At 53.9% G+C, this 27706-nt stretch overlaps 3 protein-coding genes across 7 annotated transcripts in view; 2 read left to right on the top strand and 1 right to left on the bottom strand.

The window, feature by feature from the left end:
- On the top strand, nt 1-27559 carry PPP1R10 (protein phosphatase 1 regulatory subunit 10). Of its 5 annotated transcripts, none has more exons than XM_074930491.1 (20): nt 1-625; nt 2395-2483; nt 4816-4934; nt 5046-5132; nt 5228-5363; nt 7356-7407; nt 7487-7564; nt 8321-8491; nt 8626-8728; nt 8834-8943; nt 10742-10842; nt 10947-11094; nt 12442-12597; nt 12722-12968; nt 16009-16084; nt 16197-16400; nt 16588-16699; nt 19086-19181; nt 21368-21802; nt 25811-27559. In XM_074930491.1, exons 3-20 carry the CDS (start codon nt 4828-4830, stop codon nt 25918-25920), a joined length of 2529 nt encoding a protein of 842 aa, XP_074786592.1. In that variant the 5' UTR covers nt 1-625; nt 2395-2483; nt 4816-4827; the 3' UTR covers nt 25921-27559. The 5 variants fall into 5 exon arrangements, with proteins under 5 accessions (XP_074786592.1, XP_074786589.1, XP_074786591.1 ...); XM_074930488.1 differs by having other exon boundaries at nt 1-797; XM_074930490.1 differs by lacking the exon at nt 2395-2483.
- The window catches only part of LOC141972579 (uncharacterized), a 710276-nt gene that overhangs the window by 197187 nt on the left and 485383 nt on the right, over nt 1-27706 (top strand). The gene's annotated exons all lie outside the window — the stretch shown is intronic.
- LOC141972595 (uncharacterized) overlaps nt 1-27706 on the bottom strand; it is a 366186-nt gene that overhangs the window by 191213 nt on the left and 147267 nt on the right. The window lies entirely within an intron of this gene.

Raw genomic sequence — 27706 nt, 5'->3', positions numbered from 1 at the left:
TTCTTTTTTTTTTTTTTTTTCCTTTCCCCGCTCCAGGTTTGGTTGCTCTTGAGAGACGCCGTCGCCTTTACCACGAGAAAAACAAACAAACAAAACAAAACAAACAAAAAACAAACAAATACAAAAAAAAAAAAACGGGGGAAGAAAAAGATTTCTTACCCCCTTCCCGCTCCCATCCCGGTGCTGTGGAAGAGCCGCCATCGCAGCCTCCGTCCTTTGGACCGTCCTTGGGAAGCCGTTTCAAACTCGAAGGAAACTGCCACTTAAAAACATATTCTCCCTCTTCTTTCCCCAAAAAAACAAAGGCAAAAAAATCTGGTTTTCTTTTTTTTTTTAAAAAAAAAATAATCCCAGCAACTTTTTTTTTTTTTTATTTTTTACCATCGTTTAGCTCGACAAAACCCACCCCTTCAGGGAAAAACAAACAAAACCCAAACAAAAATCCCTCAAAAAAAAAAACCAACCAAACAAACAACCAACCGTCAAGCTGAAAAAAAAAAGTTGCTGCGTTTTTTTTAAAGCCATGACCAAAAACAAAGCAATTCTTATTTTTTTGCTCTGATCACAACCACCAATGCCAAAATCCAAACCTTGAAGCGCTGTCGGCGAGAAAAATAATTGGATAGTAAGTGTTGAATTTTCAACCAGCTGAATTCCCTTCCAAAAAAAACAAAAAAACCCCAAAAAAACCAACCCCAAAACCCCCTTTATTTGTACCAAAGAGAGAAAAAAAAAAAAAATAATGGGAGGAAGAGCCCCAACTGTGTGCTTGAGGAGGACGTAGGCTTTGCTAAAAGGTGGTTAAACCTTAAAATTTGGGGGTATTTTGGTCAAAAAAAACGTGGCAGCTGGTGGCGGAGGGTTGATGAGCTCCCACGCCAAACCCAAAAGGGCCCCAAAACCCATCAAAAAATACCCCAAAATCGCTTTTTTTTTTTTTTTTGGGGTGGTGGTGGGGGGGGGGTAAAACGGAGGGGTGATGGTGGTGGGTGGTGGTGGGGGGGGGGGTAAAAAAAAAAAAAAAACCAAACCCCGAGCGAGCAATCTGTACATAAAGATTGCGGGGCGGCCTGTTTTAAAAACCACGGAATCCGGGTTGATTTTGAAAATGTTAAAAAGAATGATTTATATATTATTTTTTTTTATTTTTAGGTGCCATTTTAGGATTGTTTTGCGCAGAGATATGGCGGGGAGGTGGGGGGGGGAAAAAAAATTGGGGAACGGGCGGGTGGTTAAAGGAAAGCGGTGGGGTGGGGGCTGTGTGTGCGATCTAGCAATAAAGATTGCTAGGCAGGCTTAGCTTTACCCCCAAAACCTGCTTTTTTCAAGCAAAAAAACAGGGTTGGCTTTAAAAAATATATATATTACCCCCCCCCTTTTAAAAAATAAACCCGACTCGAGCAGCTTCGGGCCAAGATGGCGCGGCCGCTCGCCCGCTCTTTGTCTTTCCATTATTATTTTTTTTTCCCTTAATTTTTTTTTTTTGCTAGATATTTATTTTGTTACAGGTTGGGGGCCCCCCCCCCCCGCAGGGTGGGAGCTTTGCAACCCCTTTTGCATTGCAGCGGGGGGGGGGGGGATTGTGTGTGTATGTGTGTATTCAACCCCCCCCCCCCCTCTTAATCCACTCGGATTTTAATGGTTCTATTTTAATTGGCGTAGGTGGCTGGGGGGTGTGTGTGTGTATAGGGGAGGGGGGGTCGTTATATTTATATTTATATGTCGTTTCCACTCTCCCCCTCCTTATTTTAAACAGCTGGCCCCCCCCCCTCAATTTAGCTTTTATTTTTTCGGCTTCTAAAATGGCGCCTGGGCCTCGCCGCCGGCCTCGGCTGATGCAACCCAGCTCGCAGCAAACCCCTCCCACCGCCCCGCTGGCCCCCCCATAATTTTCTTTACCCCTTTCAATTTATCCTAAAACCCCTTTTTTCCCCCACCCCCAAAAAAAAAAAAAAATCCTGCTCTAACCATAAACCCCCCCCCCCAGCAGCTTCACCCTCCGGCTTTTCATCCGCAGGATCCCGGCGCAGTCCCAAGTTGTCGGTTGTGCCAACAACAACAACAAAAAAATCCCTAAAAAATCAGATTTTTAGTTTTATTTCCCCCTTTTTTTATTTTTAATTTTTTTTGGTTGAAAATCTGTGGGTTTGGAATGGGGACGGAGGGTGGCTGGCGGGGAGGGGGGGGGGGAAAAAAAACCATTTTAAAGCAATTTATAACCTTTAATTTATCATGACAGGGAAATGCTATCACTGAGCTTCACCCCCCCCACCACCACCACTCCCCCCCTTTCTCCCCACCAAAAAATAATCGAATTTGAGGGGGCACTTTTTTTTTTTTATTTTTATTATTTTTTTTTTCCCGATTTTCAATGATTTTGCCCCGTTTTGGCAGCGCGGAGGTGCTGTGTGCAGGCTTTAGGAAGCGAAGGGAACTTGAGTTTTACTTCAGCAAAAGGGAGGGGAACAACCACCACCCGCCGGGTAAGCAAAACAAAATTTTTCTGGTCTTAATTACATTTCACAACCTTCATTTTTATCTTTTGAATTAAAAAAAAAAAAACAACAAAAAAAAAGCAAAACCCAAAAAAACCCCAAATTTCCTTCCCCCTTCCCTCCCTATTTTTTTATTTTTATTTTTATTTTTTTTTTCTTTACCATCCGTCTCCCGGTGCATGCAAGACGCTGTGCTGGGTTGGGAGCTATTTATTTCCCCCCCCCCCCCCCTCCCCTTTTCACCTTTCCTGTTTTGGCCAAACAAACGTTTCAAATCTGACAAATTTTGGTTAAAAAGCCAAAAAAAAAATATCAATTTTATTAATAAAATGATTTAATTCCCCCCCGCCCCCCAAAAAAAAAATTAAGCGAGGGGTGGGGTTGGGGGGGGGGGGAGCCCTTTTCTTCCAGCTTTGCAGTGGTAGCATTTCCTCTTTGGGGAGGGGGGGGGGGGATATTGTGTGTTGCCCGTTGTGCCCCCCCCTCTCTTTAAACCGCGGTTTTGGGGTGTGCGTGCCCCCCTCTTTTTGCTGAAATGGGGGTTCTGTGTCTGAAAAAACCTGGTTTGGGGGGGGGGGGAATGAGCAGAAGTGTAAAAATGTGGTTTTGGCGCGGGGGGGGGGCGGGTGTCAGGCCTTCCTCGTGGCTGGTTGCTGACAGGGCCTGAATAGGCCCAAGGTGCTGCTGCCCCCCCCCCCCCCCCCCCCAAAAAAAAAAAAAAATTTGGGGGCCCCCACCCTTCTGGGGAGGTGATTGACCCCCTTGGGGGGGCGTGGTGATTTTTGGGGGGGTCTCCTCGTACCCCTTTAAACCCCCCCCCCCCTTTTGGGTGGTGTTTGAGCGGTTTCACCCACATGGGGGGGGGTCAGGTGGGTCTTTGGTGCTGTGTGTCCCCCCCCAAAATGGTGGGGGGAGCCCCAAAATAGGGGGTAAACCCTTAAATACATGGGGGGGGGGGGCACAAAACACACACCGCCCCCCCCCGAGGTGTCAAGGGGGGGGGGGGGGGCGGTGTCAAAGGTGACAAATGACTTTTGTGCTTAAAAAACTCTTAATTTGGGGTTGGAATGAGCGGCCCCCCCCCCCCGTTTCATTGATGGTTTGGGGGGTTGTTGTGGAATATTTTGGGGGTGTTTGTGCTGGAATTAACTTGCTTTTGTGTCTTTTCAGAGGGGTGGCTCGTGCCTGGCTTAAACACCCCCCCCCCAAAAAAAAAAAAAAAGAAAAAAAAAAAAGGGAAGGGGGGGGCACCTGTATCCTTTAATCAACTTGGGGGAGGGGGGGGTGACACACAAATTAACGAACTTTTGGCTCGTTAAGTCTTTGCAGTGAGGAGAAAATGAGGGATGGGGGCTGCCCCCCCCCCCCTTTTTTTTTTTTTTTTAAATATTGATATTTTGGGATGGTTTTTACCAATCCTCCCCCAAATTGATGGTGTTTTCAGGTTGTTATCACCCCCCCCAGCCCCCCCCCCCCCCCTCCAAATCAGCTCAGCTTCTTGCATCCGCCTTCATTAGCAAAACTGGGGTGTAATTAAGCCGGAGACGCTGCTAATTAACAGTAATTAAGAAGCCAGTTGACGTCAGGAGGGTGAAATCCTGCCTTGGCAGGTCAGGCTGGATCAAGGGCAAGGACCTGCTGGACGCCGGGTTGTTAATGAGCTGCTGCCTTTAATTATCACTCTGCTAATTAATAACCAGCGCTAACTCGTTAGTGAGTTTAATTAGAGGCAGGATTGATGGGGGGGGGGGGGGGTGACACCCCAAAATCTTGCCCCGTCGCCGCCGTTGTTCCCCTCCCGCCGCCGCCGTCTTTGCGCCTCGTTAAGCACCGACTCGTTAATTAACCCTTGGGGTAAAATTAAAGGGGGGCGGTGATTAAAACTGGGGTGTTGTGCCCCCACCCTCCAGACATGTTGCTTCTTGGGGGGGGGGGGGGTTTGTCCCGTCGTCTTCGTCCCCTGGGGGGGGGGGGGGGTGGCAGCGCTAATTAAAGATAAAAATTAGGGGAGGGGGGTGTGTCAGCACTGTGTCACCTCATGGGGGGGGGTAAACCCCCCCCCGGTGTCCCTGGGGGGGTCACCCAGACCCTCCCCCTTATTGTAACAGTTGCATTTTGGTGGCTTTTTCTCCTTTTTTTTTTTTTTTTTTGGGGGGGGGATGTTCAGAGCGTTTCCACGCTGCGTTCGTTGTCGTCGCCCCTCTTGGATAACAACTGAGGGCTGAGGGGGGGGACGACACACAGGGTTTGAAGTGGGGGGGGGGACATGGGGTTGTCACCACTGTCCTAATCCCCCATTTTTCTTTTCCCCCCCCCTCAGGGCTTTTCTGCCATGGGCTCCGGCCCCATCGACCCCAAGGAGCTCCTCAAGGGCTTGGACTGCTTCCTGGGCCGCGATGGCGAGGTCAAGACCATGGAGGGCATCACCAAAATCTTTAAGTAAGTCCCCAAAATCTCTTTTGTTTTTCCCTAAATCTCACTGGGATGTATTTTGGGGGGGGGCGGGGGGGGAAATATCCTGATCCTGACCCCTCCTTTTTCCATCCCCAGCTTGATGAAGGACTCGCAGAAGATGGTGAGTCGCTGCATCTACCTGAATATTTTGCTGCAGACACGGGCTCAAGACATCCTGGCAAAGTAAGGGGGATCACCCTCCCCACTCCTCCTCCTCCTGACCAAATCCTGATGGATTTTGCCTGATTTTTCTTTTTATTTTTTAATTTTTTCTTAAGATTTATCCGGATTGGGGGTTACAAGCTGCTCAACACCTGGCTCACCAGTTCCAAAGCCTCCAACAACGTCCCCTTCCTGCAGCAGATCCTCCTCACCCTGCAGCACCTGCCCCTCACCGTCGACCACCTCAAACAGGTTGGGGGTGGACGGGGGGGGGTGGCTTTTGGGTCCCCCCAGGTGGCTTTTGTCTCCCTTGAGGGGTCTTTTGTGGCCCCCGAGGTGCCTTTGGTCTCTCCTTTGGGTGGCTTTTGGGTCCCTCCCGGGTGGTTTTGTTCTCCCTTAAGGGGTCTTTTTTCTCCCCCCCGGGGTGGCGTTTGTGTCCCCCCCCCGGGGTGGCGTTTGTGTCCCCCCCCCGGGGTGGCGTTTGTGTCCCCTCTGGGGTGGCTTTTCAGTCTCCCAAGGGAAGTTTGCTTGCCCTTGAGTGGCATTTGGGTCCCCCCAGGTGGCTTTTTGTCTTCCTTGAGGGGCCTTTAGTGTCCCCGTGGGTGGCTTTAGTGTCCCCGTGGGTGGCTTTAGTGTCCCCGTGGGTGGCTTTAGTGTCCCCGTGGGTGGCTTTAGTGTCCCGTGGGTGGCTTTAGTGTCCCCGTGGGTGGCTTTAGTGTCCCCGTGGGTGGCTTTAGTGTCCCCGTGGGTGGCTTTAGTGTCCCCGTGGGTGGCTTTAGTGTCCCCGTGGGTGGCTTTTGGGTCCCCGTGGGTGGCTTTTGGGTCCCCGTGGGTGGCTTTTGGGTCCCCTCAGGTGGCTTTTGGGTCCCCTCAGGTGGTTTTTGTCTCCTTCACAGTTAACTTTTGGGTCCCCTGGGGTGGCTTTTGGGTCCCTGGGGTGGCTTTTGGGTCCCCTCAGGTGGTTTTTGTCTCCTTTGGGTGGCCTTTGGGTCCCCTGAGGTGGCTTTGTTTTCCCTTGAGGGATTTTTATGTCCCTTGGGTGGCTTCTGGGTCCCCTCTGGGGTGACATTTGGGTCCTTTGGGTGGCTTTTCAGTCCCCCAAGGGAAGTTTGCTTTCCCTTGAGGAGCTTTTGTGTCCCCCTTGGTGGCTTTTGGGTCCCCTGGGATGGCTTTTGTCTCCCTTGAGTGGCATTTGAGTCCCTCGCAAATGTTTTTTTTTGTCCTTTGGGTGGCTTTTGGGTCCCCCGAGGTGGCTTTTTGTCTTCCTTGAGGGGCCTTTTGTGTCCCCCAAGGTGGCTTTAGTCTCCCGTGGGTGGCTTTTGGGTCCCCTCAGGTGTTTTTTTGTCTCCTTTGGGTGGCCTTTGGGTCCCCTGAGGTGGCTTTGTTTTCCCTTGAGGGATTTTTATGTCCCTTGGGTGACATTTGGGTCCTTTGAGTGGCTTTTCAGTCCCCCAAGGGAAGTTTGTTTTCTCTTGAGGAGCTTTTGTGTCCCCCTTGGTGGCTGTTGTGTCCACCAAGATGATTTTAGTCCCCTTGGTGGCTTTTGGGTCCCCTGGGATGGCTTTTGTCTCCCTTGAGTGGCATTTGAGTCCCTCCCAAAAGTTTTTTTTGTCCTTTGGGTGGCTTTTGGGTCCCCCGAGGTGGCTTTTTGTCTTCCTTGAGGGGCCTTTTGTGTCCCCCAAGGTGGCTTTAGTCTCCCTTGGGTGGCTTTTGCGTCCCCTGAGGTGTCCCTTGGGTGACTTTTGGGTCCTTTGGGTGGCTTTTCAGTCCCCCAAGGGAAGCTTTGTTTTCCCTGAGTGGCTTTTGTGTCCCTTGGGTGGCTTTTGTGTCCCCTCTGGTGACTTTTATCTCTTTTGAGGGGCTTTTGGATCCCCCAAGGTGGCTTCAGTATCTCTTGGGTGACTTTTGGGTCCCCCCCAAAGTGGCTCTTGTCTCCCTTGAGGGGGTTTTGGGTCCCCCAGGTGGCTTTTGGGTCCCCTGGGATGGCTTTTGTCTCCCTTGGGTGATTTTTGGGTCCCCTGGAGTGGCTTTTGTCTCCCTTGAGTGGTTTTAGTTTTTCTCGGGTGGCTTTTGGCCCCTCAAGGTGGCTTTTGGGTCCCTCAAAGTGGCTTTAATTTTTCTTGGGTGGCTTTTGTCTCCCTTGGGTGGCATTTGGGTCCCCTGGGTGGTGTTAATGTCCCACCCCAAGGTGCCTTTTGTCCCCCCCCACCACCGCTTCTCACCCTCCCTCTCCCTCTTTCCCAGAACAACACAGCCAAGCTGGTGAAGCAGCTCAGCAAATCCAGCGACGATGAAGGTCAGCACCCCCGAAAACCCCTTCAGACCCCCCCAAACCCCCCCAAAAAGCCCCCCTTTAACCCGTTGTCACCCTGCAGAGCTGCGCCGCCTCGCCTCCATCCTCGTCAGCGACTGGATGGGTGTCATCCGCTCCCAGAGCAGCGCCCAGCCCACTGGTGAGCCCCCCCTGCGCCCCCTCTTCTTCCTCCCCCTCCATCCAACATCAGCATTTTGCTCTTTTCCTGTTTTTTTAAATTTTTTTTTCCCTGCACCCCCTTTTCTACCTCCCCCCTCCATCCAACATCAACATTTCACCCTTTTCCTGCCCTTTTTTAAAATATTTTTTTTCTGCACCCCCTCTTCTTCCTCCCCCCTCCATCCAACATCAGCATTTTGCTCTTTTCCTGCTTTTTTAAATTTTTTTTTTCCCTGCACCCCCTTTTCTTCCTCCCCTGTCAATCCAACATCAACATTTCACCCTTTTCCTGCCCTTTTTAAAAATATTTTTTTTCTGCACCCCCTCTTCTTCCTCCCCCCTCCATCCAACATCAGCATTTTGCTCTTTTCCTGCTTTTTTAAATTTTTTTTTTCCCTGCACCCCCTTTTCTTCCTCCCCTGTCAATCCAACATCAACATTTCACCCTTTTCCTGCCCTTTTTTAAAATTTTTTTTTTCTGCACCCCCTCTTCTTCCTCCCCCCTCCATCCAACATCAGCATTTTGCTCTTTTCCTGCTTTTTTTAATTTTTTTTTTCCCTGCACCCCCTTTTCTTCCTCCCCCCTCCATCCAACATCAACATTTCACCCTTTTCCTGCTTTTTTTAAAAATATTTTTTTTCTGCTCCCCCTCTTCTTCCTCCCCCCTCCATCCAACATCAACATTTCACCCTTTTGCCCTTTTTTTTAATTTTTTTTTTTTTCTCCTCCTTCTAGAACGGGATAAAAAGAAGCGGAAAGAGGAAAACAAAAGCAAAACACCCGTCCAAGAGAAACCTCAAGAAGCCAAAACCGAGGCAAAAACCGAGGAAATGCCAGAAAAAAAAAGGGAGAAACCCAAATCCTTACGGACCACAGCTCCCAGCCACGCCAAATTCCGCTCCACTGGTAATTCCTTTCCCATCCCCTGGGGATTTTGGGGCTGTTTAGGGGTTTTTATTTTTTTTAGGGATTTGGAAGGGTTGTGCTCAATCGTGAGATGGTTTTTTTTTTTTGTTTTTTTTTTTTTTCCCCAAAAATAGGGCTGGAAATGGAGATGCCTTCGTTAGCACCCGTGAAAAAAATGAACTCGTCGTCAACCACTGATAAATACAGTCTGAAACCGATGCCCATAAAGAGGCAAAAGTGAGTCTGAGGGCTGGTTTTGGGGGGAATTGGGGCTGTTTTGGTTTTTGTTTTTTTTTTTTTCCTTATGCCTGACTTTTTTTTTTTTTCCCCTGTTTTCTGCAGCATTTCCTCCCTGCCCGGGGACGGGCCCCCGGCTGAGAAAAAATACAAACCCCTCAACACGGCGCCCAACGCCACCAAGGAGATCAAAGTCAAGATCATCCCTCCCCAGCGTGAGTCGGGGGCGCGTTTTGGGGAGAATTTGGCTGGTTTTGGGGAAATGACCGGGTGCTGGTTTGGGGGGGGGTGCTGGGAGATGATTTGGGGATGGTTTTTGGGGAGTTTTTGGGGATGTTTAGGTGTCTTTGGGTGATACCTGGATGACTTTTTTTTGGGGGGGCGCCCCTCGGGGGCCTTTTTTTGGGGGGCCACTTCGGTGTCTTTGAGTGACACCCGGATGCCTTTTTTAGGGGCCTTTTAGAAACATTTTGGGGACAATTTGAGTGATTTTGGGTGACACCTGGGTGCCAGCTTGGTTGCCCTTTTGGGGCACACCGGGTGCCTTTTTTGGGGACGATTTGAGTGCTTTTGGGTGACACCTGGGTGCCAGCTTTGTTGCCCTTTTGGGGCACACCGGGTGCCTTTTTTGGGGACAATTTGAGTGCTTTTGGGTGACACCTGGGTGCCAGCTTTGTTGCCCTTTTGGGGCACACCGGGTGCCTTTTTTGGGGACAATTTGAGTGCTTTTGGGTGACACCTGGGTGCCAGCTTTGTTGCCCTTTTGGGGCACACCGGGTGCCTTTTTTGGGGACAATTTGAGTGCTTTTGGGTGACACCTGGATGCCAGCTTTGTTGCCCTTTTGGGGCACACCGGGTGCCTTTTTTGGGGACAATTTGAGTGCTTTTGGGTGACACCTGGGTGCCAGCTTGGTTGCCCTTTTGGGGCACACCGGGTGCCTTTTTTGGGACAATTTGAGTGCTTTTGGGTGACACCTGGATGCCAGCTTTGTTGCCCTTTTGGGGCACACCGGGTGCCTTTTTTGGGGACAATTTGAGTGCTTTTGGGTGACACCTGGGTGCCAGCTTTGTTGCCCTTTTGGGGCACACCGGGTGCCTTTTTTGGGGACAATTTGAGTGCTTTTGGGTGACACCTGGGTGCCAGCTTGGTTGCCCTTTTGGGGCACACCGGGTGCCTTTTTTGGGGACGATTTGAGTGCTTTTGGGTGACACCTGGGTGCCAGCTTTGTTGCCCTTTTGGGGCACACCGGGTGCCTTTTTTGGGACAATTTGAGTGCTTTTGGGTGACACCTGGATGCCAGCTTTGTTGCCCTTTTGGGGCACACCGGGTGCCTTTTTTGGGGACAATTTGAGTGCTTTTGGGTGACACCTGGGTGCCAATCTTGCTGCCCTTTTGGGGCACACCGGGTGCCTTTTTTGGGGACAATTTGAGTGCTTTTGGGTGACACCTGGGTGCCAGCTTTGTTGCCCTTTTGGGGCACACCGGGTGCCTTTTTTGGGGACAATTTGAGTGCTTTTGGGTGACACCTGGGTGCCAGCTTGGTTGCCCTTTTGGGGCACACCGGGTGCCTTTTTTGGGGACAATTTGAGTGCTTTTGGGTGACACCTGGGTGCCAGCTTTGTTGCCCTTTTGGGGCACACCGGGTGCCTTTTTTGGGGACAATTTGAGTGCTTTTGGGTGACACCTGGGTGCCAGCTTGGTTGCCCTTTTGGGGCACACCGGGTGCCTTTTTTGGGGACGATTTGAGTGCTTTTGGGTGACACCTGGGTGCCAATCTTGCTGCCCTTTTGGGGCACACCGGGTGCCTTTTTTGGGGACGATTTGAGTGCTTTTGGGTGACACCTGGGTGCCAGCTTTGTTGCCCTTTTTGGGGACACTTGGGTGTGCCCCTTTTTAGGGAACATTTTGCCGCCTTTTCGGGGAACAACTCAGGGGCCTTTTTGAGGACTCTTGCCTCACTTTTTGGGGCTAATTTGAGGGATTTTGGCTAACACCTCCCCTCCTTCCCACAGCCATGGAAGGACTCGGCTTCCTCGACGCCCTCAACTCCGCTCCCATCCCCGGCATCAAGATTAAGAAGAAGAAAAAAGTTTTGTCCCCCACGGCGGCCAAGGTGAGGAAGAGGGGGGGTCCCATCCTTAGATTTTTTGGGGTCCCCTCTTTGTTTAGAAGCCCCCCCACGTAGACAATAATACCTACACCCTGTTCTCCCCCCAGCCCAGCCCCTTTGAGGGGAAACCAGCTCCTGAAAGCAGCTCGGCCAAACCTTCCTCCCCGGAGCCCAGCGCTGCCTCGGAGCCCCTGGAGCAGGATCGACCCGGGACACCCGTCCCGGCCGTGGAGGTGCCAGAACCCATGGAAACGTGTAAGTTGGGGGGAAAAAAGGGGAAATTGGGAATGGGGGGGGGGCAAGGAGGGGAATTGGGAATGGGGGGGGCAAGGAGGGGAATTGGGGAAGAAGGGGGAAAGGGGGGAAGTTGGGGAAAGGGAGGGAAAAGAGGGGAAATTAATTGGGAAAGGGGGAAAGTTAATTGGGAAAGGGGAAAGATTGGGGAAATTAATTGGGAAAGGGGGGAAAATTAATTGGGAAGGGGGTGGGAAGGGGGAAAATTGGGGAAGTTAATTGGGAAGGGGGTGGAAAGGGGGAAAGTTAATTGAGGAAATTAATTGGGAAAGGGTAAAGATTGGGGAAATAAATTGGGAAGGGGGTGGAAAGGGGGAAACTTAATTTGGAAGGGGAAAAGTTAATTGGGAAGGGGGTGGGAAGGGGGAAAATTAATTGGGATGGGGAAAATTAATTGGGATGGGGTTGGAAAGGGGGAAAATGGGGGAAATTAATTGGGAAGGGGGGAAGGTTAATTGGGAAGGGGGTGGAAAAGGAGAAAATTAATTGGGAAAGGGGGAAGATTAATTGAGAAGGGGTTGGAAAGGGAGAAAATTAATTGGGAAAGGGGGAAAATTAATTGGGAAGGGGTTGGAAAGGGAGAAAATTAATTGGGAAAGGGGGAAAATTAATTGGGAAGGGGTTGGAAAGGGAGAAAATTAATTGGGAAAGGGGGAAGATTAATTGGGAAGGGGTTGGAAAGGGAGAAAATTAATTGGGAAAGGGGGAAGATTAATTGGGAAGGGGTTGGAAAAGGAGAAAATTAATTGGGAAAGGGGGAAGATTAATTGGGAAGGGGTTGGAAAGGGAGAAAATTAATTGGGAAAGGGAGAAAATTAATTGGGAAAGGGAGAAAATTAATTGGGAAAGGGAGAAAATTAATTGGGAAAGGGGGAAAATTAATTGGGAAGGGGTTGGAAAAGGAGAAAATTAATTGGGAAGGGGGAAAATTAATTGAGAAGGGGTTGGAAAGGGAGAAAATTAATTGGGAAAGGGCGAAAATTAATTGGGAAGGGGTTGGAAAAGGAGAAAATTAATTGGGAAAGGGGGAAATTAATTGGGAAGGGGTTGGAAAGGGGGAAAATTGGGAGGGGGGTGAAAGAGGGGAAATGAATTGGAAAAGGGGGGGAAGAGGGGAAATTATTTGGGGAAGGGGATGGAAAGAGGGAAAAATAACTGGGAAGGGATTGAAAAGGCAGCAAATTAATTGGGAAGGGGGAAAATTAATTGGGAAGGGAGTTGACAAGAGGGAAATTTGATTGGGAAGGAGCGGGGGGGGCGGGGGGGCAGTTCAGATGAGTGCTGACCCCTCCCTGCTCCACCCCACAGGCTCGTCAGAGGCGAGCGGCGACTCGAAACCCAACGAAACCCCCTCAGAGAGCGGCCAACTCACCAAAAAAGGGCGAAAAAAGAAAACGGTGAGTTGGCCAGAGGAGAGCAAACTCCGCGAGTATTTCTACTTCGAGCTGGACGAGACCGAACGAGGTGAGTCCCGTGTGTGTGTGTGTGTGTGTCCCCTCTTCCCACCACCTCGGTGTCCTCAAGCTTTTGTCTTTACGCCGTCGTCTTTATTTTTAATTTTATTTTTTTTATTTTTTTCTTGGGGCAGTTAATGTCAACAAGATTAAAGATTTTGGAGAAGCGGCCAAGCGGGAGATGCTGATGGACCGTCACGCCTTCGAGACGGCCCGACGCCTCAGCCATGACACCATGGAGGAGAAAGTGCCCTGGGTTTATCCCAAACTCCTCGAGCTTCCCGCTCCCCTGGTGGTGCCGGGCAGCGGCAGTCGGGAACGTTTTACTCAGGCCGAGAGGGAAAAAGGGATTTTGCAGGAGCTTTTTCTCTCCAAGGAGAGGTGAGTGTCGGAGCCTGCGGGAAAGGGGCAGGAGCTGGCTTGGGAGAAAGGGGTTTGGAATGGTGTGTGCCTCCTCTCGCGGGGGGCTGCTGGATGACCCCCGCCCCTTTGGGTCCGTTTGGAGCCCCTTTGGATCCGTTTGGATCCCCCCCGGAGCCCCTTTGGATCCCCCCCGGAGCCCCTTTGGACTTACTTGGATCTGTTGGGATCCTCTTTGAAGCTATTTGGATCCATTGGGATCGTCTTCGGATCCTCCCGGCGCCATTTTGGAGCCTCTTTGGGTCCGTTTTGGAGCCTCTTTGGGTCCGTTTTGGAGCCTCTTTGGGTCCGTTTTGGAGCCTCTTTGGGTCCGTTTTGGAGCCTCTTTGGATCCGTTTTGGAGCCTCTTTGGGTCCGTTTTGGAGCCTCTTTGGGTCCGTTTTGGAGCCTCTTTGGGTCCGTTTTGGAGCCTCTTTGGGTCCGTTTTGGAGCCTCTTTGGGTCCGTTTTGGAGCCTCTTTGGGTCCGTTTTGGAGCCTCTTTGGGTCCGTTTTGGAGCCTCTTTGGGTCCGTTTTGGAGCCTCTTTGGGTCCGTTTTGGAGCCTCTTTGGGTCCGTTTTGGAGCCCCTTTGGGTCCGTTTTGGAGCCCCTTTGGGTCCGTTTTGGAGCCCCTTTGGGTCCGTTTTGGAGCCTCTTTGGGTCCGTTTTGGAGCCCCTTTGGGTCCGTTTTGGAGCCCCTTTGGGTCCGTTTTGGAGCCCCTTTGGATCCGTTTGGGAAGCGGATCGCCCCAGGGGGATCCCCAGCCCTTTTTTGGGGGGGGGGATCGATCCTCCCCGGTGTCCCGGGTGCAGATGGCGTGTGGGGCTGTGGGAGGGTGACAGAGCCGGGATCCTGCCCAGATCCCCGAGGATCCGGGGCCTGGATCTTTGGGATCCACCCAGCAGGATCAGGGGGTCCCTGGGGGGGGGATCGGGGCACCTGTGAGGGGTTCGTTGCGGTGCGGCCCTGCGGCTCCTTGGGCTTGCAGGGGCAGGAATCCCCCCCGGATCCCTGCGGATCCCACGGGGGGGGGGGGGGGGGGGGTCCGGGGGTATCCCCTGGGATCTGAAAGTGGGGGAGCCAACTGCTGGACCCCGATTCTTGCAGGATCCCCAAGGATCTAGAGCCTGAGGGGGGCGGTTTTTCAGGGCCCAGCTCCCCACATGATCCAAACTGGGCTGGGGGGGCGAGGGGGGGGGATCCCAGAGGATCTGGGGGAGCCTTTGGGGGTCTGGAGGATCCCTGAGGAGCCAAAAGTCTTGGGGAACACCCGGAGGATCCCTGAGGATCCCAATTTTTTTGGGGGTACACAGAGGATCCCTGAGGATTCAAACTTCTTGGGGGACACAGAGGATCCTTGAGGATTCAAATTTGGGGGGGGACACACACAGGATTCTTGAGGATCCCAACTTTTTGGGGGGACACCCAAGATCCCTGAAGATCCAGAATTTTTGAGGGGATACCCAGAGGATCCCTGAGGATCCAAACTTTTGGGGGGGTCACAGAGGATCCCTGAGGATCCAAACTTTTGGGGGGGTCACAGAGGATCCCTGAGGATGCCAAGTTTTTTGGGGGGGACACCCAGGATCCCTGAGGATTCAGACTTTTTGGGGGGGACACCCAGGATCCCTGAGGATCCAGACTTTTAGGGGGGTCACAGAGGATCCCTGAGGATCCAAAATTTTGGGGGGGACACACACAGGATTCTTGAGGATCCAGACTTTTTTGGGGGGACACACAGGATCCCTGCGGATCCAAAATTTTGGGGGGGACACCCAAGATCCCTGAGGATCCAAAATTTTGGGGGGGACACACACAGGATCCTTGAGGATCCACAATTTGGGGGGGGGCGGGGGGACACCCAGAGGATCCCTGAAGATCCAAACTTTTTTTGGGGGGAACACAGAGGATCCCCAAGAATCCAAATCCTCCAGGAACACCCCAAATTTCAGACCTCTGGGGGGGGGGGAGAAGACTCTTGGGCCCCCTCCGATCCCCACAGATCCCGGGGCAGGGGTGTCCAGATCCCCAAACGCCCCCCCTACCCACTGCTCCCCCGATTCTGCCCCACACCCCCGGGAATTGGGGGGCTTGGGGGTTTTTTGGGGGGGTTTTGGGGTTTTTTAGGGGGGTTTTGGGGTTTTTTAGGGGGGTTTTGGGTTTTTTAGGGGGGTTTTGGGGTTTTTGGGGGGGTTTTGGGGTTTTTTGGGGGGTTTTGGGGTTTTTTGGGGGGTTTTGGGGTTTTTTGGGGGGTTTTGGGGTTTTTTGGGGGGTTTTGGGGTTTTTTGGGGGGTTTTGGGGGTGTTTTGGGGTTTTTGGGGGGGGTTTTGGTTTTTTTGGGGGGGTCTTTTTGGTTTTTTTTGGTGTGTTTTTTTGTTTTTGTTTTTTTTTTGTGGTTTTTTGGTTTTGGGGGGGTTTTTTTGGGTTTTTTTTGTTTTGTTTTCTGTTTTGTTTTGTTTTTCTTTCTTTTGGGGTTTTTTGGGGTTTTTTGGGGTTTTTTTTGGTTGTTTTTTTGGGGGGGGGTTGGGGTTTTTTGGTTTTTTTGGGGTTTTTTTTTGGGGGGGGGGGTTGGTGGTGTTTTTTGGGCTTTTTGGGCTTTTTGGGCTTTTTGGGCTTTTTGGGCTTTTTGGGCTTTTTGGGCTTTTTGGGCTTTTTGGGCTTTTTGGGCTTTTTGGGCTTTTTGGGCTTTTTGGGCTTTTTGGGCTTTTTGGGCTTTTTGGGCTTTTTGGGCTTTTTGGGCTTTTTGGGCTTTTTGGGCTTTTTGGGCTTTTTGGGCTTTTTGGGCTTTTTGGGCTTTTTGGGCTTTTTGGGCTTTTTGGGCTTTTTGGGCTTTTTGGGCTTTTTGGGCTTTTTGGGCTTTTTGGGCTTTTTGGGCTTTTTGGGCTTTTTTTTGTTTTGGGGTTGTTTGGGGGGGGGGGTTTGGGTTTTTTTTGTTTGTTTTTTGGGGGGGTGGGTTGGGTTGTGGTTTTTTTTGTTTTTTTTCCGTTTGTTATTAATTTCTCACCCCCCCGTTTTCCCTCAGCGTCCCGGACAGCCCTCACGAACCCGATCCCGAATCCTACGAGCCGCTGCCGCCCAAACTGATCCCTTTGGATGAGGTAAGAACCGCCCCGCGCCGCCAGAGGGCCCCCCCCCAAACCCCCCCACACCCCCCAAAAATAGAAATAATAAAAAAATAAAAATAAATAAACCCCTCTCTGCCCTCCCCAGGACTGCTCCGCCGAGGAGGTGGCTTACCCCGAAGGATTGGAAGGAGGCGCCGCCTCGCCCTCGCCGGATCCCGCCGGCGGAGCGGGGGCCAAACTCCCCCCCGTGCTGGCCAACCTGATGGGGAGCGTAGGGGCCGGTAAAAGCCCCCAGGGGCCAGCGCCAGCCCCCCCCATCAACATGCAGGAGATCCTCACCTCCATCATGGTAACCAGCCCCCCCCCCCGTGCCTTTTTTCAACAGTGGGGTGACACAGGGGGGGGCAGCGGCGGCGCTGAGGGGAAGGGGACCCCCCCCTTTATTATTTTTATTGCCTCTGCCCCCCCATTTCCCTCCGCCCGCTCCCAGTTTCTCACTTTTTCTCTTTTTTTTTCTCCCTCTGTCCCCCCCCCAGGGTGGGCCCAGCACCCACAAAGCGGAAGAATTGATGAAACAACCGGATTATTCGGATAAAATCAAACATTTGTTGGGAAACCTGCAGGCTCAGCCGCCGGGGCCCGGCGGAGGTGAGGGACACGGTGGCACTTGGGGACACAGGCTGGGGGGGACACGTGGGTGACGTGGGGAGGGCAGGGCGGGAGGGGGGGGGCTGTTGGGAGCCTGGTTTGTGGCTGTAGGAAAGGTCGTGGCTTGGGGACACTCTTGGGGACACTGTGCCCTGCCCTAGTGGGGATATAGGGGTGTCGTGGGCTTGGGGACACTCTTGGGGACACTGTCCCCTGCCCTAGTGGGGATATAGGGGTGTCGTGGGCTTGGGGACACTCTTGGGGACACTGTCCCCTGCCCTAGTGGGGATATAGGGGTGTCATGGGCTTGGGGACACTGTCCCCTGCCCTAGTGGGGATGTAGGGGTGTCCTGGGCTTGGGGACACTCTTGGGGACATTCTTGGGGACACTGTCCCCTGCCCTAGAGGGGATATAGGGGTGTCCTGGGCTTGGGGACGCTCTTGGGGACACTGTCCCCTGCCCTAGTGGGGATATAGGGGTGTCGTGGGCTTGGGGACACTCTTGGGGACACTGTCCCCTGCCCTAGAGGGGATATAGGGGTGTCGTGGGCTTGGGGACACTCTTGGGGACACTGTCCCCTGCCCTAGAGGGGATATAGGGGTGTCCTGGGCTTGGGGACACTCTTGGGGACACTGTCCCCTGCCCTAGAGGGGATATAGGGGTGTCCTGGGCTTGGGGACACTCTTGGGGACACTGTGCCCTGCCCTAGTGGGGATATAAGGGTGTCCTGGGCTTGGGGACACTCTTGGGGACACTGTCCCCTGCCCTAGTGGGGATATAGGGGTGTCGTGGGCTTGGGGACACTCTTGGGGACACTGTCCCCTGCCCTAGTCGGGATATAGGGGTGTCATGGGCTTGGGGACACTGTCCCCTGCCCTAGTGGGGATGTAGGGGTGTCCTGGGCTTGGGGACACTCTTGGGGACATTCTTGGGGACACTGTCCCCTGCCCTAGAGGGGATATAGGGGTGTCCTGGGCTTGGGGACGCTCTTGGGGACACTGTCCCCTGCCCTAGTGGGGATGTAGGGGTGTCCTGGGCTTGGGGACACTCTTGGGGACACTTGGGGACACTGTCCCCTGCCCTAGAGGGGATATAGGGGTGTCCTGGGCTTGGGGACACTCTTGGGGACACTGTCCCCTGCCCTAGTGGGGATATAGGGGTGTCCTGGGCTTGGGGACACTCTTGGGGACACTGTCCCCTGCCCTAGAGGGGATATAGGGGTGTCCTGGGCTTGGGGACACTTTTGGGGACACTTGGTGACACTGTGCGGTGCCCTGACAGGGAATTAAGGGTGCCCTGGGCTTGGGGGGACACTGATGGGGATGTCGGGGTGCCCTCAGCTTGGGGACACCCTTGGGGACACTGTCCCCTGCCTTGGGGTGACACGGGGGTCCCCTCAGATTGGGGTGACGCCAAGGGGACCTGTCCCCATCTTTGGGGGGGACACGGGGACGTGTGACATGGGTGTCACCGGGCACCCCATGTGCTCCTCTGCGGTGACACTGGGAGGGGGGGTCCCCTTAATTTGGGGACAAACTTGGGGTGCCCCTGGGGACGTGACATGAGGGGGCAGGTCCCCTCAGTTTGGGGACACTTTGTGGGTGCCCTTGGGGACCCCACATCCTCAGGGGGGTGACACGGGGGGGTCCCTTAATTTGGGGACACTTTGGGGGTGCCCCTTAACTTGGGGACACTTTGTGGGTGCCCCATGTCCTCAGGGGGGTGACACGGGGGGGTCCCTTAACTTGGGGACACTTTGGGGGTGCCCCTTAATTTGGGGACACTTTGTGGGTGCCCCATGTCCTCAGGGGGGTGACACGGGGGGGTCCCTTAATTTGGGGACACTTTGTGGGTGCCCCACGTCCTCAGGGGGGTGACACGGGGGGGTCCCTTAATTTGGGGACACTTTGTGGGTGCCCCACGTCCTCAGGGGGGTGACACGGGGGGGTCCCTAAACTTGGGGACACTTTGTGGGTGCCCCACGTCCTCAGGGGGGTGACACGGGGGGTCCCTTAATTTGGGGACACTTTGGGGGTGCCCCTTAATTTGGGGACACTTTGTGGGTGCCCCACGTCCTCAGGGGGGTGACACGGGGGTGCCCCTTAATTTGGGGACACTTTGGGGGTGCCCCTTAACTTGGGGACACTTTGTGGGTGCCCCATGTCCACAGGGGGGTGACACGGGGGGGTCCCTTAATTTGGGGACACTTTGGGGGTGCCCCTTAACTTGGGGACACTTTGGGGGTGCCCCACGTCCTCAGGGGGGTGACACGGGGGGGTCACGCAGTGCCCACTGGGGGTCTCCCGGGCGGGTTGGGGGGTCCCCCTTTTCCTCGACCCCCCCTTTTTTCAGTCTTTGACGTGGTTTCGCTGGTTCCCCCCGCAGTGCCCCACGGCTTGCTGGGCCCCGGCCCCATGGCCAACGGCTTCCCGCCCGGCCCCAAGGCCTTGCAGCACTTCCCCCCGGGGGGGCCCGTGCCCGGTGAGTGACCCCCCCGCCTGGGGAGTTAACAGTAACGATGGGCTCCTACCGGGCTTAGCGGGGGCTTAGCGGGGGCTTAGCGGGGTTTAACGGGGCTTAACGGGGTTTAACGGGGGTTTAGCGGGGTTTAAGGGGGTTTAGCGGGGGCTTAACGGGGCTTAACAGGGTTTAAACGGGGGTTTAGCGGGGTTGAACAGAGGTTTAGTGGGGTTTAACGGGCTTAACAGGGGTTTAACGGGGGCTTAACGGGGCTTAACAGGGTTTAAACAGGGGTTTAGCGGGGCTTAACAGGGTTTAAACGGGGGTTTAGCGGGGTTTAAACGGGGCTTTAGCGGGGTTGAACGGGGCTTTAGCAGGGTTTAACAGGCTTAACGGGGGCTTAACGGGGCTTTAGCGGGGGCTTAACGGGGGTTTAGCGGGGTTTAACGGGCTTAACAGGGGTTTTAACGGGGGCTTAACAGGGTTTAAACGGGGGTTTAGCGGGGTTGAACGGGGCTTAACAGGGTTTAAACGGGGGTTGAACGGAGTTTAACGGGGGCTTAGCGGGGGCTTAACAGGGTTTAAACGGGGGTTTAGCGGGGTTGAACGGGGGTTTAAACGGGGGCTTAACGGGTTTTAATGGGCTTAACGGGGGCTTAACGGGGTTTAAACGGGGGCTTAACGGGTTTTAATGGGCTTAACGGGGGCTTAACAGGGGTTTAACGGGGTTTAAACGGGGGCTTAACGGGGCTTAACACAGGGTTTAAACGGGGTTTAGCGGGGTTGAACGGGGGCTTAACAGGGTTTAAACGGGGGTTAACGGGGGTTTAACGGGGTTTTCTTAACTGTTTTTATTTTGATATTTGTTTACACTGATTTTTTTTACTGATGATTTTTCTGACTTCACTGGGGGTTTTTTAACTGATTTTCTTCCTCATTTTACTGATTTTTTTTTCCACTGATTTCTTTTTTCTAACTGATTTCCTCTTTTTTTTTACCGATTTCCTCCTTTTTTTTACTGATTTCCTCCTTTTTTTTTACTGATTTCCTTTTTTTTTTTAACCGATTTCCTTTTTTTTTTAACCGATTTCCTTTTTTTTTAACCGATTTCCTTTTTTTTAACCGATTTCCTTTTTTTTAACCGATTTCCTTTTTTTTTAACCGATTTCCTTTTTTTTAACCGATTTCCTTTTTTTTAACCGATTTCCTTTTTTTTTAACCGATTTCCTTTTTTTTTAACCGATTTCCTTTTTTTTTAACCGATTTCCTTTTTTTTAACCGATTTCCTTTTTTTTAACCGATTTCCTTTTTTTTAACCGATTTCCTTTTTTTTTAACCGATTTCCTTTTTTTTTAACCGATTTCCTTTTTTTTTTAACCGATTTCCTTTTTTTTTTAACCGATTTCCTTTTTTTTTTAACCGATTTCCTTTTTTTTTTAACCGATTTCCTTTTTTTTTTAACCGATTTCCTTTTTTTTAACCGATTTCCTTTTTTTTTAACCGATTTCCTTTTTTTTTAACCGATTTCCTTTTTTTTAACCGATTTCCTTTTTTTTAACCGATTTCCTTTTTTTTTAACCGATTTCCTTTTTTTTTTAACCGATTTCCTTTTTTTTTAACCGATTTCCTTTTTTTTTAACCGATTTCCTTTTTTTTAACCGATTTCCTTTTTTTTAACCGATTTCCTTTTTTTTAACCGATTTCCTTTTTTTTTTAACCGATTTCCTTTTTTTTTTAACCGATTTCCTTTTTTTTTTAACCGATTTCCTTTTTTTTTTAACCGATTTCCTTTTTTTTTTTAACCGATTTCCTTTTTTTTTTAACCGATTTCCTTTTTTTTTTAACCGATTTCCTTTTTTTTTTTTAACCGATTTCCTTTTTTTTTTAACCGATTTCCTTTTTTTTTTAACCGATTTCCTTTTTTTTTAACCGATTTCCTTTTTTTTTAACCGATTTCCTTTTTTTTTAACCGATTTCCTTTTTTTTTTAACCGATTTCCTTTTTTTTTTTAACCGATTTCCTTTTTTTTTAACCGATTTCCTTTTTTTTTAACCGATTTCCTTTTTTTTTTAACCGATTTCCTTTTTTTTTACTAATTTTTTAACCGATTTCCTTTTTTTTAACCGATTTTTTTTTTTTAACGATTTCCTTTTTTTACTGATTTTTTAACCGATTTTTTTTTTTTTTTTTTTCCTTAACTACCACAGGACCCCACGGAGGAGGAGGTGGGGGGGGACCCGGCCTCCCCCCAGGTCCGGGGCTCCCAGGCGGTCCCCGTCTTTTAGGGCCGCCCCCCCCTCAAAGAGGAGGAGGAGGAGGAGGAGGAAGCGGCGGCGGCGGCGGCGACTTTTGGGAATCGCCTGAAGGGGGGGGGACCCTCCGAGGTGGCCCCCACGGCGGCGGCGGCGGCGGCATGCGCGGGGGGGGCCCCTTTCACCGCCCCCGCGGCCGTAGCGGCGCTGAACCCCCTTATCGATGCCGAGGAGGAGGAGGAGGAGGAGGAGGAGGAGGCGGGGGGGGGCGCAACGGGGGCCCCCCAAATGGCGGCGGCGCAAGGGGGGGGCCCCCCGGTAGCCACGGCGAACACGGCAGAGGCCACCCCGGCGATCACCCCCGGGGTCACGGCGGAGGCCACGGAGGAGGTAAATGCGGGGGGGGGGGAGGGCCCCCCCCGGCTCCTCCTTCGCGAGGAGGGGGGGGAGGTGGCGGTTGTGGGGCCTGGATTTGGGGGGGACCCGGCCCTGGTTGGGAGGGGCCAGTGGGTGCCCCCTCCCCACCTCCGCCCCCTCCCCCTTTTTTACCCCGATGGAGAGGGGGGGAACCTCCCCCCCACCCCCTCCAACCCCTGGAGCCTCCCGGGCCTTGGGGGCGAGGCCCCGACTGGCGGCGACCCCCCATGGGGCTCTAGGACAGGGTGGGGGGGACGGGGGGGAGGGGGCAGGGAGGGGGAGGACAGCCCCTCCCCCACGGCGGCCGCAGGGCGTGCTGGGAGTGCGTAGGGACCCCACTTCACCCCCCCCCGTACACACACACACCCCCCCTCACAGCCGGAGGGCAGCTATGGGCCTGCGGGGAGTTAGGACCGGCTCTAGGAGGGGCACTGAGGCATGCTGGGAGGTAAAACCGGCTCTAGGAGGGGCACTGAGGCGTGCTGGGAGATAAAACCGGCTCTAGGAGGGGCACTGAGGCATGCTGGGAGGTAAAACCAGCTCTAGGAGGGGCACTGAGGCATGCTGGGAGGTAAAACCGGCTCTAGGAGGGGCACTGAGGCACGCTGGGAGATAAAACCGGCTCTAGGAGGGGCACTGAGGCATGCAGGGAGGTAAAACCAGCTCTAGGAGGGGCACTGAGGCCTGCTGGGAGGTAAAACCAGCTCTAGGAGGGGCACTGAGGCATGCAGGGAGGTAAAACTGGCTCTAGGAGGGGCACTGAGGCGTGCTGGGAGATAAAACCAGCTCTAGGAGGGGCACTGAGGCATGCTGGGAGGTAAAACCAGCTCTAGGAGGGGCACTGAGGCCTGCTGGGAGGTAAAACCAGCTCTAGGAGGGGCACTGAGGCATGCAGGGAGGTAAAACTGGCTCTAGGAGGGGCACTGAGGCGTGCTGGGAGATAAAACCAGCTCTAGGAGGGGCACTGAGGCATGCTGGGAGGTAAAACCAGCTCTAGGAGGGGCACTGAGGCATGCTGGGAGGTAAAACCGGCTCTAGGAGGGGCACTGAGGCCTGTGGGGAGATAAAACTGGCTCTAGGAGGGGCACTGAGGCCTGCAGGGAGTTAGAACCACCTCCAGGAGGGACAACGAGGCCTGTGCAGAGTTAAAACCAGCTCTAGGAGAGGCACTGAGGCCTGCGGGGAGATAAAACCAGCTCTAGGAGAGGTACTGAAGCCTGCTGGGAGTTAAAACCAGCTCTAGGAGAGGCACTGAGGCCTGCGGGGAGGTAAAACCGGCTCTAGCAGGGGCACTGAGGCCTGCTGGGAGTTGAAACCTGCTTTAGGAGGGGCACTGAGGCCTGTGGGGAGATAAAACCAGCTCTAGGAGGGGCAGCAAAGCATGCTGGGAAGTGGAGTGTGGCTCGAGGCAGTTCTAGGGGAGGCAGCACCAAGGCCTGCTGGGAGTTAAGCCCAGCTCTGGGGCAGCAGTGAGGCATGCTGGGAGCAAAACCCAGCTTTAGGAGCAGCAGTGGGGTGTTCTGGGTGTTAAAACCTGCTCTAGGACACCAGTGAGGCATGCTGGGAGTTCTGGTTCAGCACTTGGGAGGGCAGCAGGGCATGCTGGGAGCTAAACCCAGCTCTAGGTCAGCAGTGGATGTGCTAAGCCCAGCTCTAGGGCAGCAGCAAGGCATGCTGGGAGCTAAACCCAGCTCTAGGACAGCAGTGGATGTGCTAAGCCCAGCTCTAGGGCAGCAGCAAGGCATGCTGGGAGCTAAACCCAGCTCTAGGGCAGCAGTGGGGGTGCTAAGCCCAGCTCTAGGGCAGCAGCAAGGCATGCTGGGAGCTAAACCCAGCTCTAGGGCAGCAGTGGATGTGCTAAGCCCAGCTCTAGGGCAGCAGCAAGGCATGCTGGGAGCTAGACCCAGCTCTAGGTCAGCAGTGGATGTGCTAAGCCCAGCTCTAGGGCAGCAGCAAGGCATGCTGGGAGCTAAACCCAGCTCTAGGTCAGCAGTGGGGGTGCTAAGCCCAGCTCTAGGGCAGCAGCAAGGCATGCTGGGAGCTAAACCCAGCTCTAGGACAGCAGTGGATGTGCTAAGCCCAGCTCTAGGGCAGCCGCAAGGCATGCTGGGAGCTAAGCCTAGCTCTAGGACAGCAGTGGGTGTGCTAAACCCAGCTCTAGGGCAGCAGCAAGGCATGCTGGGAGCTAAACCCAGCTCTAGGACAGCAGTGGGGGTGCTAAGCCCAGCTCTAGGGCAGCAGCAAGGCATGCTGGGAGCTAAACCCAGCTCTAGGACAGCAGTGGGGGTGCTAAGCCCAGCTCTAGGGCAGCAGCAAGGCATGCTGGGAGCTAAACCCAGCTCTAGGTCAGCAATGGGGGTGCTAAGCCCAGCTCTAGGGCAACTGCAAGGCATGCTGGGAGCTAAACCCAGCTCTAGGTCAGCAGTGGATGTGCTAAGCCCAGCTCTAGGGCAGCAGCAAGGCATGCTGGGAGCTAAACCCAGCTCTAGGACAGCAGTGGGGGTGCTAAGCCCAGCTCTAGGGCAGCAGCAAGGCATGCTGGGAGCTAAACCCAGCTCTAGGGCAGCAGTGGATGTGCTAAGCCCAGCTCTAGGGCAGCAGCAAGGCATGCTGGGAGCTAGACCCAGCTCTAGGTCAGCAGTGGATGTGCTAAGCCCAGCTCTAGGGCAGCAGCAAGGCATGCTGGGAGCTAAACCCAGCTCTAGGTCAGCAGTGGGGGTGCTAAGCCCAGCTCTAGGGCAGCAGCAAGGCATGCTGGGAGCTAAACCCAGCTCTAGGACAGCAGTGGATGTGCTAAGCCCAGCTCTAGGGCAGCCGCAAGGCATGCTGGGAGCTAAACCCAGCTCTAGGACAGCAGTGGGGGTGCTAAGCCCAGCTCTAGGGCAACTGCAAGGCGTGCTGGGAGCTAAACCCAGCTCTAAGTCAGCAGTGGGGGTGCTAAGCTCAGCTCTACGGCAGCAGCAAGGCATGCTGGGAGCTAAACCCAGCTCTAGGACAGCAGTGGATGTGCTAAGCCCAGCTCTAGGGCAGCCGCAAGGCATGCTGGGAGCTAAGCCTAGCTCTAGGACAGCAGTGGGTGTGCTAAACCCAGCTCTAGGGCAGCAGCAAGGCATGCTGGGAGCTAAACCCAGCTCTAGGACAGCAGTGGGGGTGCTAAGCCCAGCTCTAGGGCAGCAGCAAGGCATGCTGGGAGCTAAACCCAGCTCTAGGTCAGCAATGGGGGTGCTAAGCCCAGCTCTAGGGCAGCAGCAAGGCATGCTGGGAGCTAAACCCAGCTCTAGGTCAGCAATGGGGGTGCTAAGCCCAGCTCTAGGGCAACTGCAAGGCGTGCTGGGAGCTAAACCCAGCTCTAAGTCAGCAGTGGGGGTGCTAAGCTCAGCTCTAGGGCAGCCGCAAGGCATGCTGGGAGCTAAAGCCAGCTCTAGGGTGGGCAGCAAGGCACGCTGAAGCTAAACCCAGCTCTAGGGCAGCAGTGGGGGTGCTAAGCCCAGCTCTAGGGCAGCCGCAAGGCATGCTGGGAGCTAAACCTAAACCCAGCTCTAGCCCACCCCCTGCCCGTTAAACTCCACCTCTAGGCGAGGCACCAACCCCTCCCAGCCCCTTAAAACCCAGTTTTATGCACAACATCCACCCCCACCAAGCACTAAACCCCCCTTCACCCACCCCCCAAACCCCCCCAAGGCCCACCCTCGCACCCCCCCTAAACTTTAAGCCCGGCTTAACCCCTGGGACCCGCACCACGAGGGACCATTTCCCCTTCCAAAAAAAAAAAAAAACCCCAAACCCCCCCATTTTATTTTATTTTTTTCCCGTTTTTTAAACATCTCATCGCGCCTGGCCCCCGGGGGGCTACTTTGGGGGTTCCCTCCAGGTCGGGGCGCTTGACGTGCCCCCCCTTTTTTTTTTTTTTTTTTTTTTTTTTGTCCCCAAAACCTCCCCCCCCCCCCCCCTTTCCGCCGTCCTCCATTTTCTCTCACGCAGAGCTGCCGACCCGCCCCGTCTGTCGCCACTTCGTGCTCAAAGGCACCTGCAGGTACGAGACCAACTGCGCCTTCTACCACCCCGGCGTCAACTGGCCGCCCCCGCCGTAACCCGCCGCCGCCTTCCTCCTCCTCCTCATCCTCACCCCGGCCTAGTTAAACCCGGCTTAAACACCCCCCCCCCCCTATATTCCTCCTTTTATCCGTTAATGGCTTCTATGAGGCTTCCGCCCCGCCGGCGCGCTATGGAAACCCCGTTACACCCTGTGGTGTAAGCAACCCCCTCCTGTCTAAGGGTGTCAATCCTGCTGCGGAGGGGTAAATAACCCCCCCCGGGGTCTAACTGCCCCCCCTGGGGGGGTTAAAACCCCGCCTAAAGGGTGTAAAAACCTCGCCTAAAGGGGGAGATTTGTACCCGCGCTTCTGGGGGTGGAGTGAGTGGAGGGGGGGGGGGGGGGGTGTGCGTGCACACAACCCCCCCCCGGGGTAAATAAACACCCCCCCCGGGGGGTAAAAAGCCCCCGAAAGGGTGTCAACACCCCCCCGCCAGCCTAAAGGGTGTAAAAACCCCGCCTAAAGGGTGTAAAAACCCCGCCTAAAGGGTGAGATTTGCACCCGCGCTTCCGACCGCACCGGGGTAGAAATGTGACCCCCTTCCCCCCGGTGGGTGTAAATCTACCCCCCCCCAGGGTGTAAATACGGTCAGGAGGGGGTAAATAAACCACACACCACCCCCCCAGGGTGTAACAGCCCCCCCCTTTGGGGTAAAAAACAACCTAAAGGGTGTAAAAACCCCGCCTAAAGGGTGAGATTTGCACTTCCGCCTGTGTTTGGGGTGTAAATGTGACCCCCGGTGGGTGTAAATCCCCCCCCCCAGGGTGTAATTACTCCCCTCGGGGTGTAAATGCCTGCCCCAGGGTGTAAGCAACCCCACTTGGGGTGTAAATACCCCCCCCCCCTCGCCCCCAAAAGGGTGTAATTTACACCCCCGCTTCCCCCTGGCTGGGGTAGAAATTTTTCCCCGCAGTGGGTGTAAATACCCCCCCCCCCCCGCGGGGTGTAAGTGTCCCCCCTAAAGGGTGTAAACACCACACCCCCCCCCAGGGGTGTAAATACCCACCTATAGGGTGTAAATACCCACCCGGGGGGGGTAAATTGCTACTTGCGGGGCAGAAAGAGCCCCCCGTGGGGTGTAAATACCCCCTTGGGGTGTAAATGCCCCCACCGAGGGGTGTAAATGCCCTGTTGGGGTGCAATTTCCCCCCCCAGGGGTGTAAATATCCACCTATGGGGTGTAAATTTCCCCCCCTTGGGGTAAAAAACACCCACCCGAGGGGGGTAAATCCCCATTTTGGGGCAGAATTATCCACCGGGGGGGGGGCAAATCCCACCCCCCCCATGCCCCAAATTGCCCCCCAGGGGTAAATCCACCACCCCCTGGGGTAAATCTACCCCCCCATGGGGTAAATCCCTCCCCTGCGGGTGTAAAAAAAACCCCCCAACACTATTTTTTACCCCCCCCCCCCCCGGGGGGGTTCAAACGCTGCTGCCGGGTTAAAAAAACACCCCCCGGGGGTGGGGGTCGGGGGTAAATACCCCCCCCCGGGGGAAAAAACTGCCCCTGGGTGGGGGTAATTACACCCCCCTGAGCCCCATTTACCCCCCCCAAAAAAATTGGGGGGGTCCCAAAACTCCCTCCCCCCCCCCTTTTTGCGCCCGGGGCTGTTGCGCCCCCACTCGCCGCCGCCCGGAGGGGGGGGGGGGGGGCGTGTGGGGGGGGTATTTTGGGGGGGGGGGGGGTATTTGGGGGGGAGGGGGGGTGCGCCGGACACTTGTTTTCTGTGAAAACTTGGGTGGGGGAGGGGCCCCGCGCCCGCCCCTCCCCCCTTTTGTATAT

Source organism: Athene noctua, chromosome 34, assembly GCF_965140245.1.
Source record: "Athene noctua chromosome 34, bAthNoc1.hap1.1, whole genome shotgun sequence".
NCBI lineage: Eukaryota > Metazoa > Chordata > Aves > Strigiformes > Strigidae > Athene > Athene noctua.
Note: the sequence above shows the minus strand (reverse complement) of the source record. Positions and strands in the feature narration are given on the sequence as shown.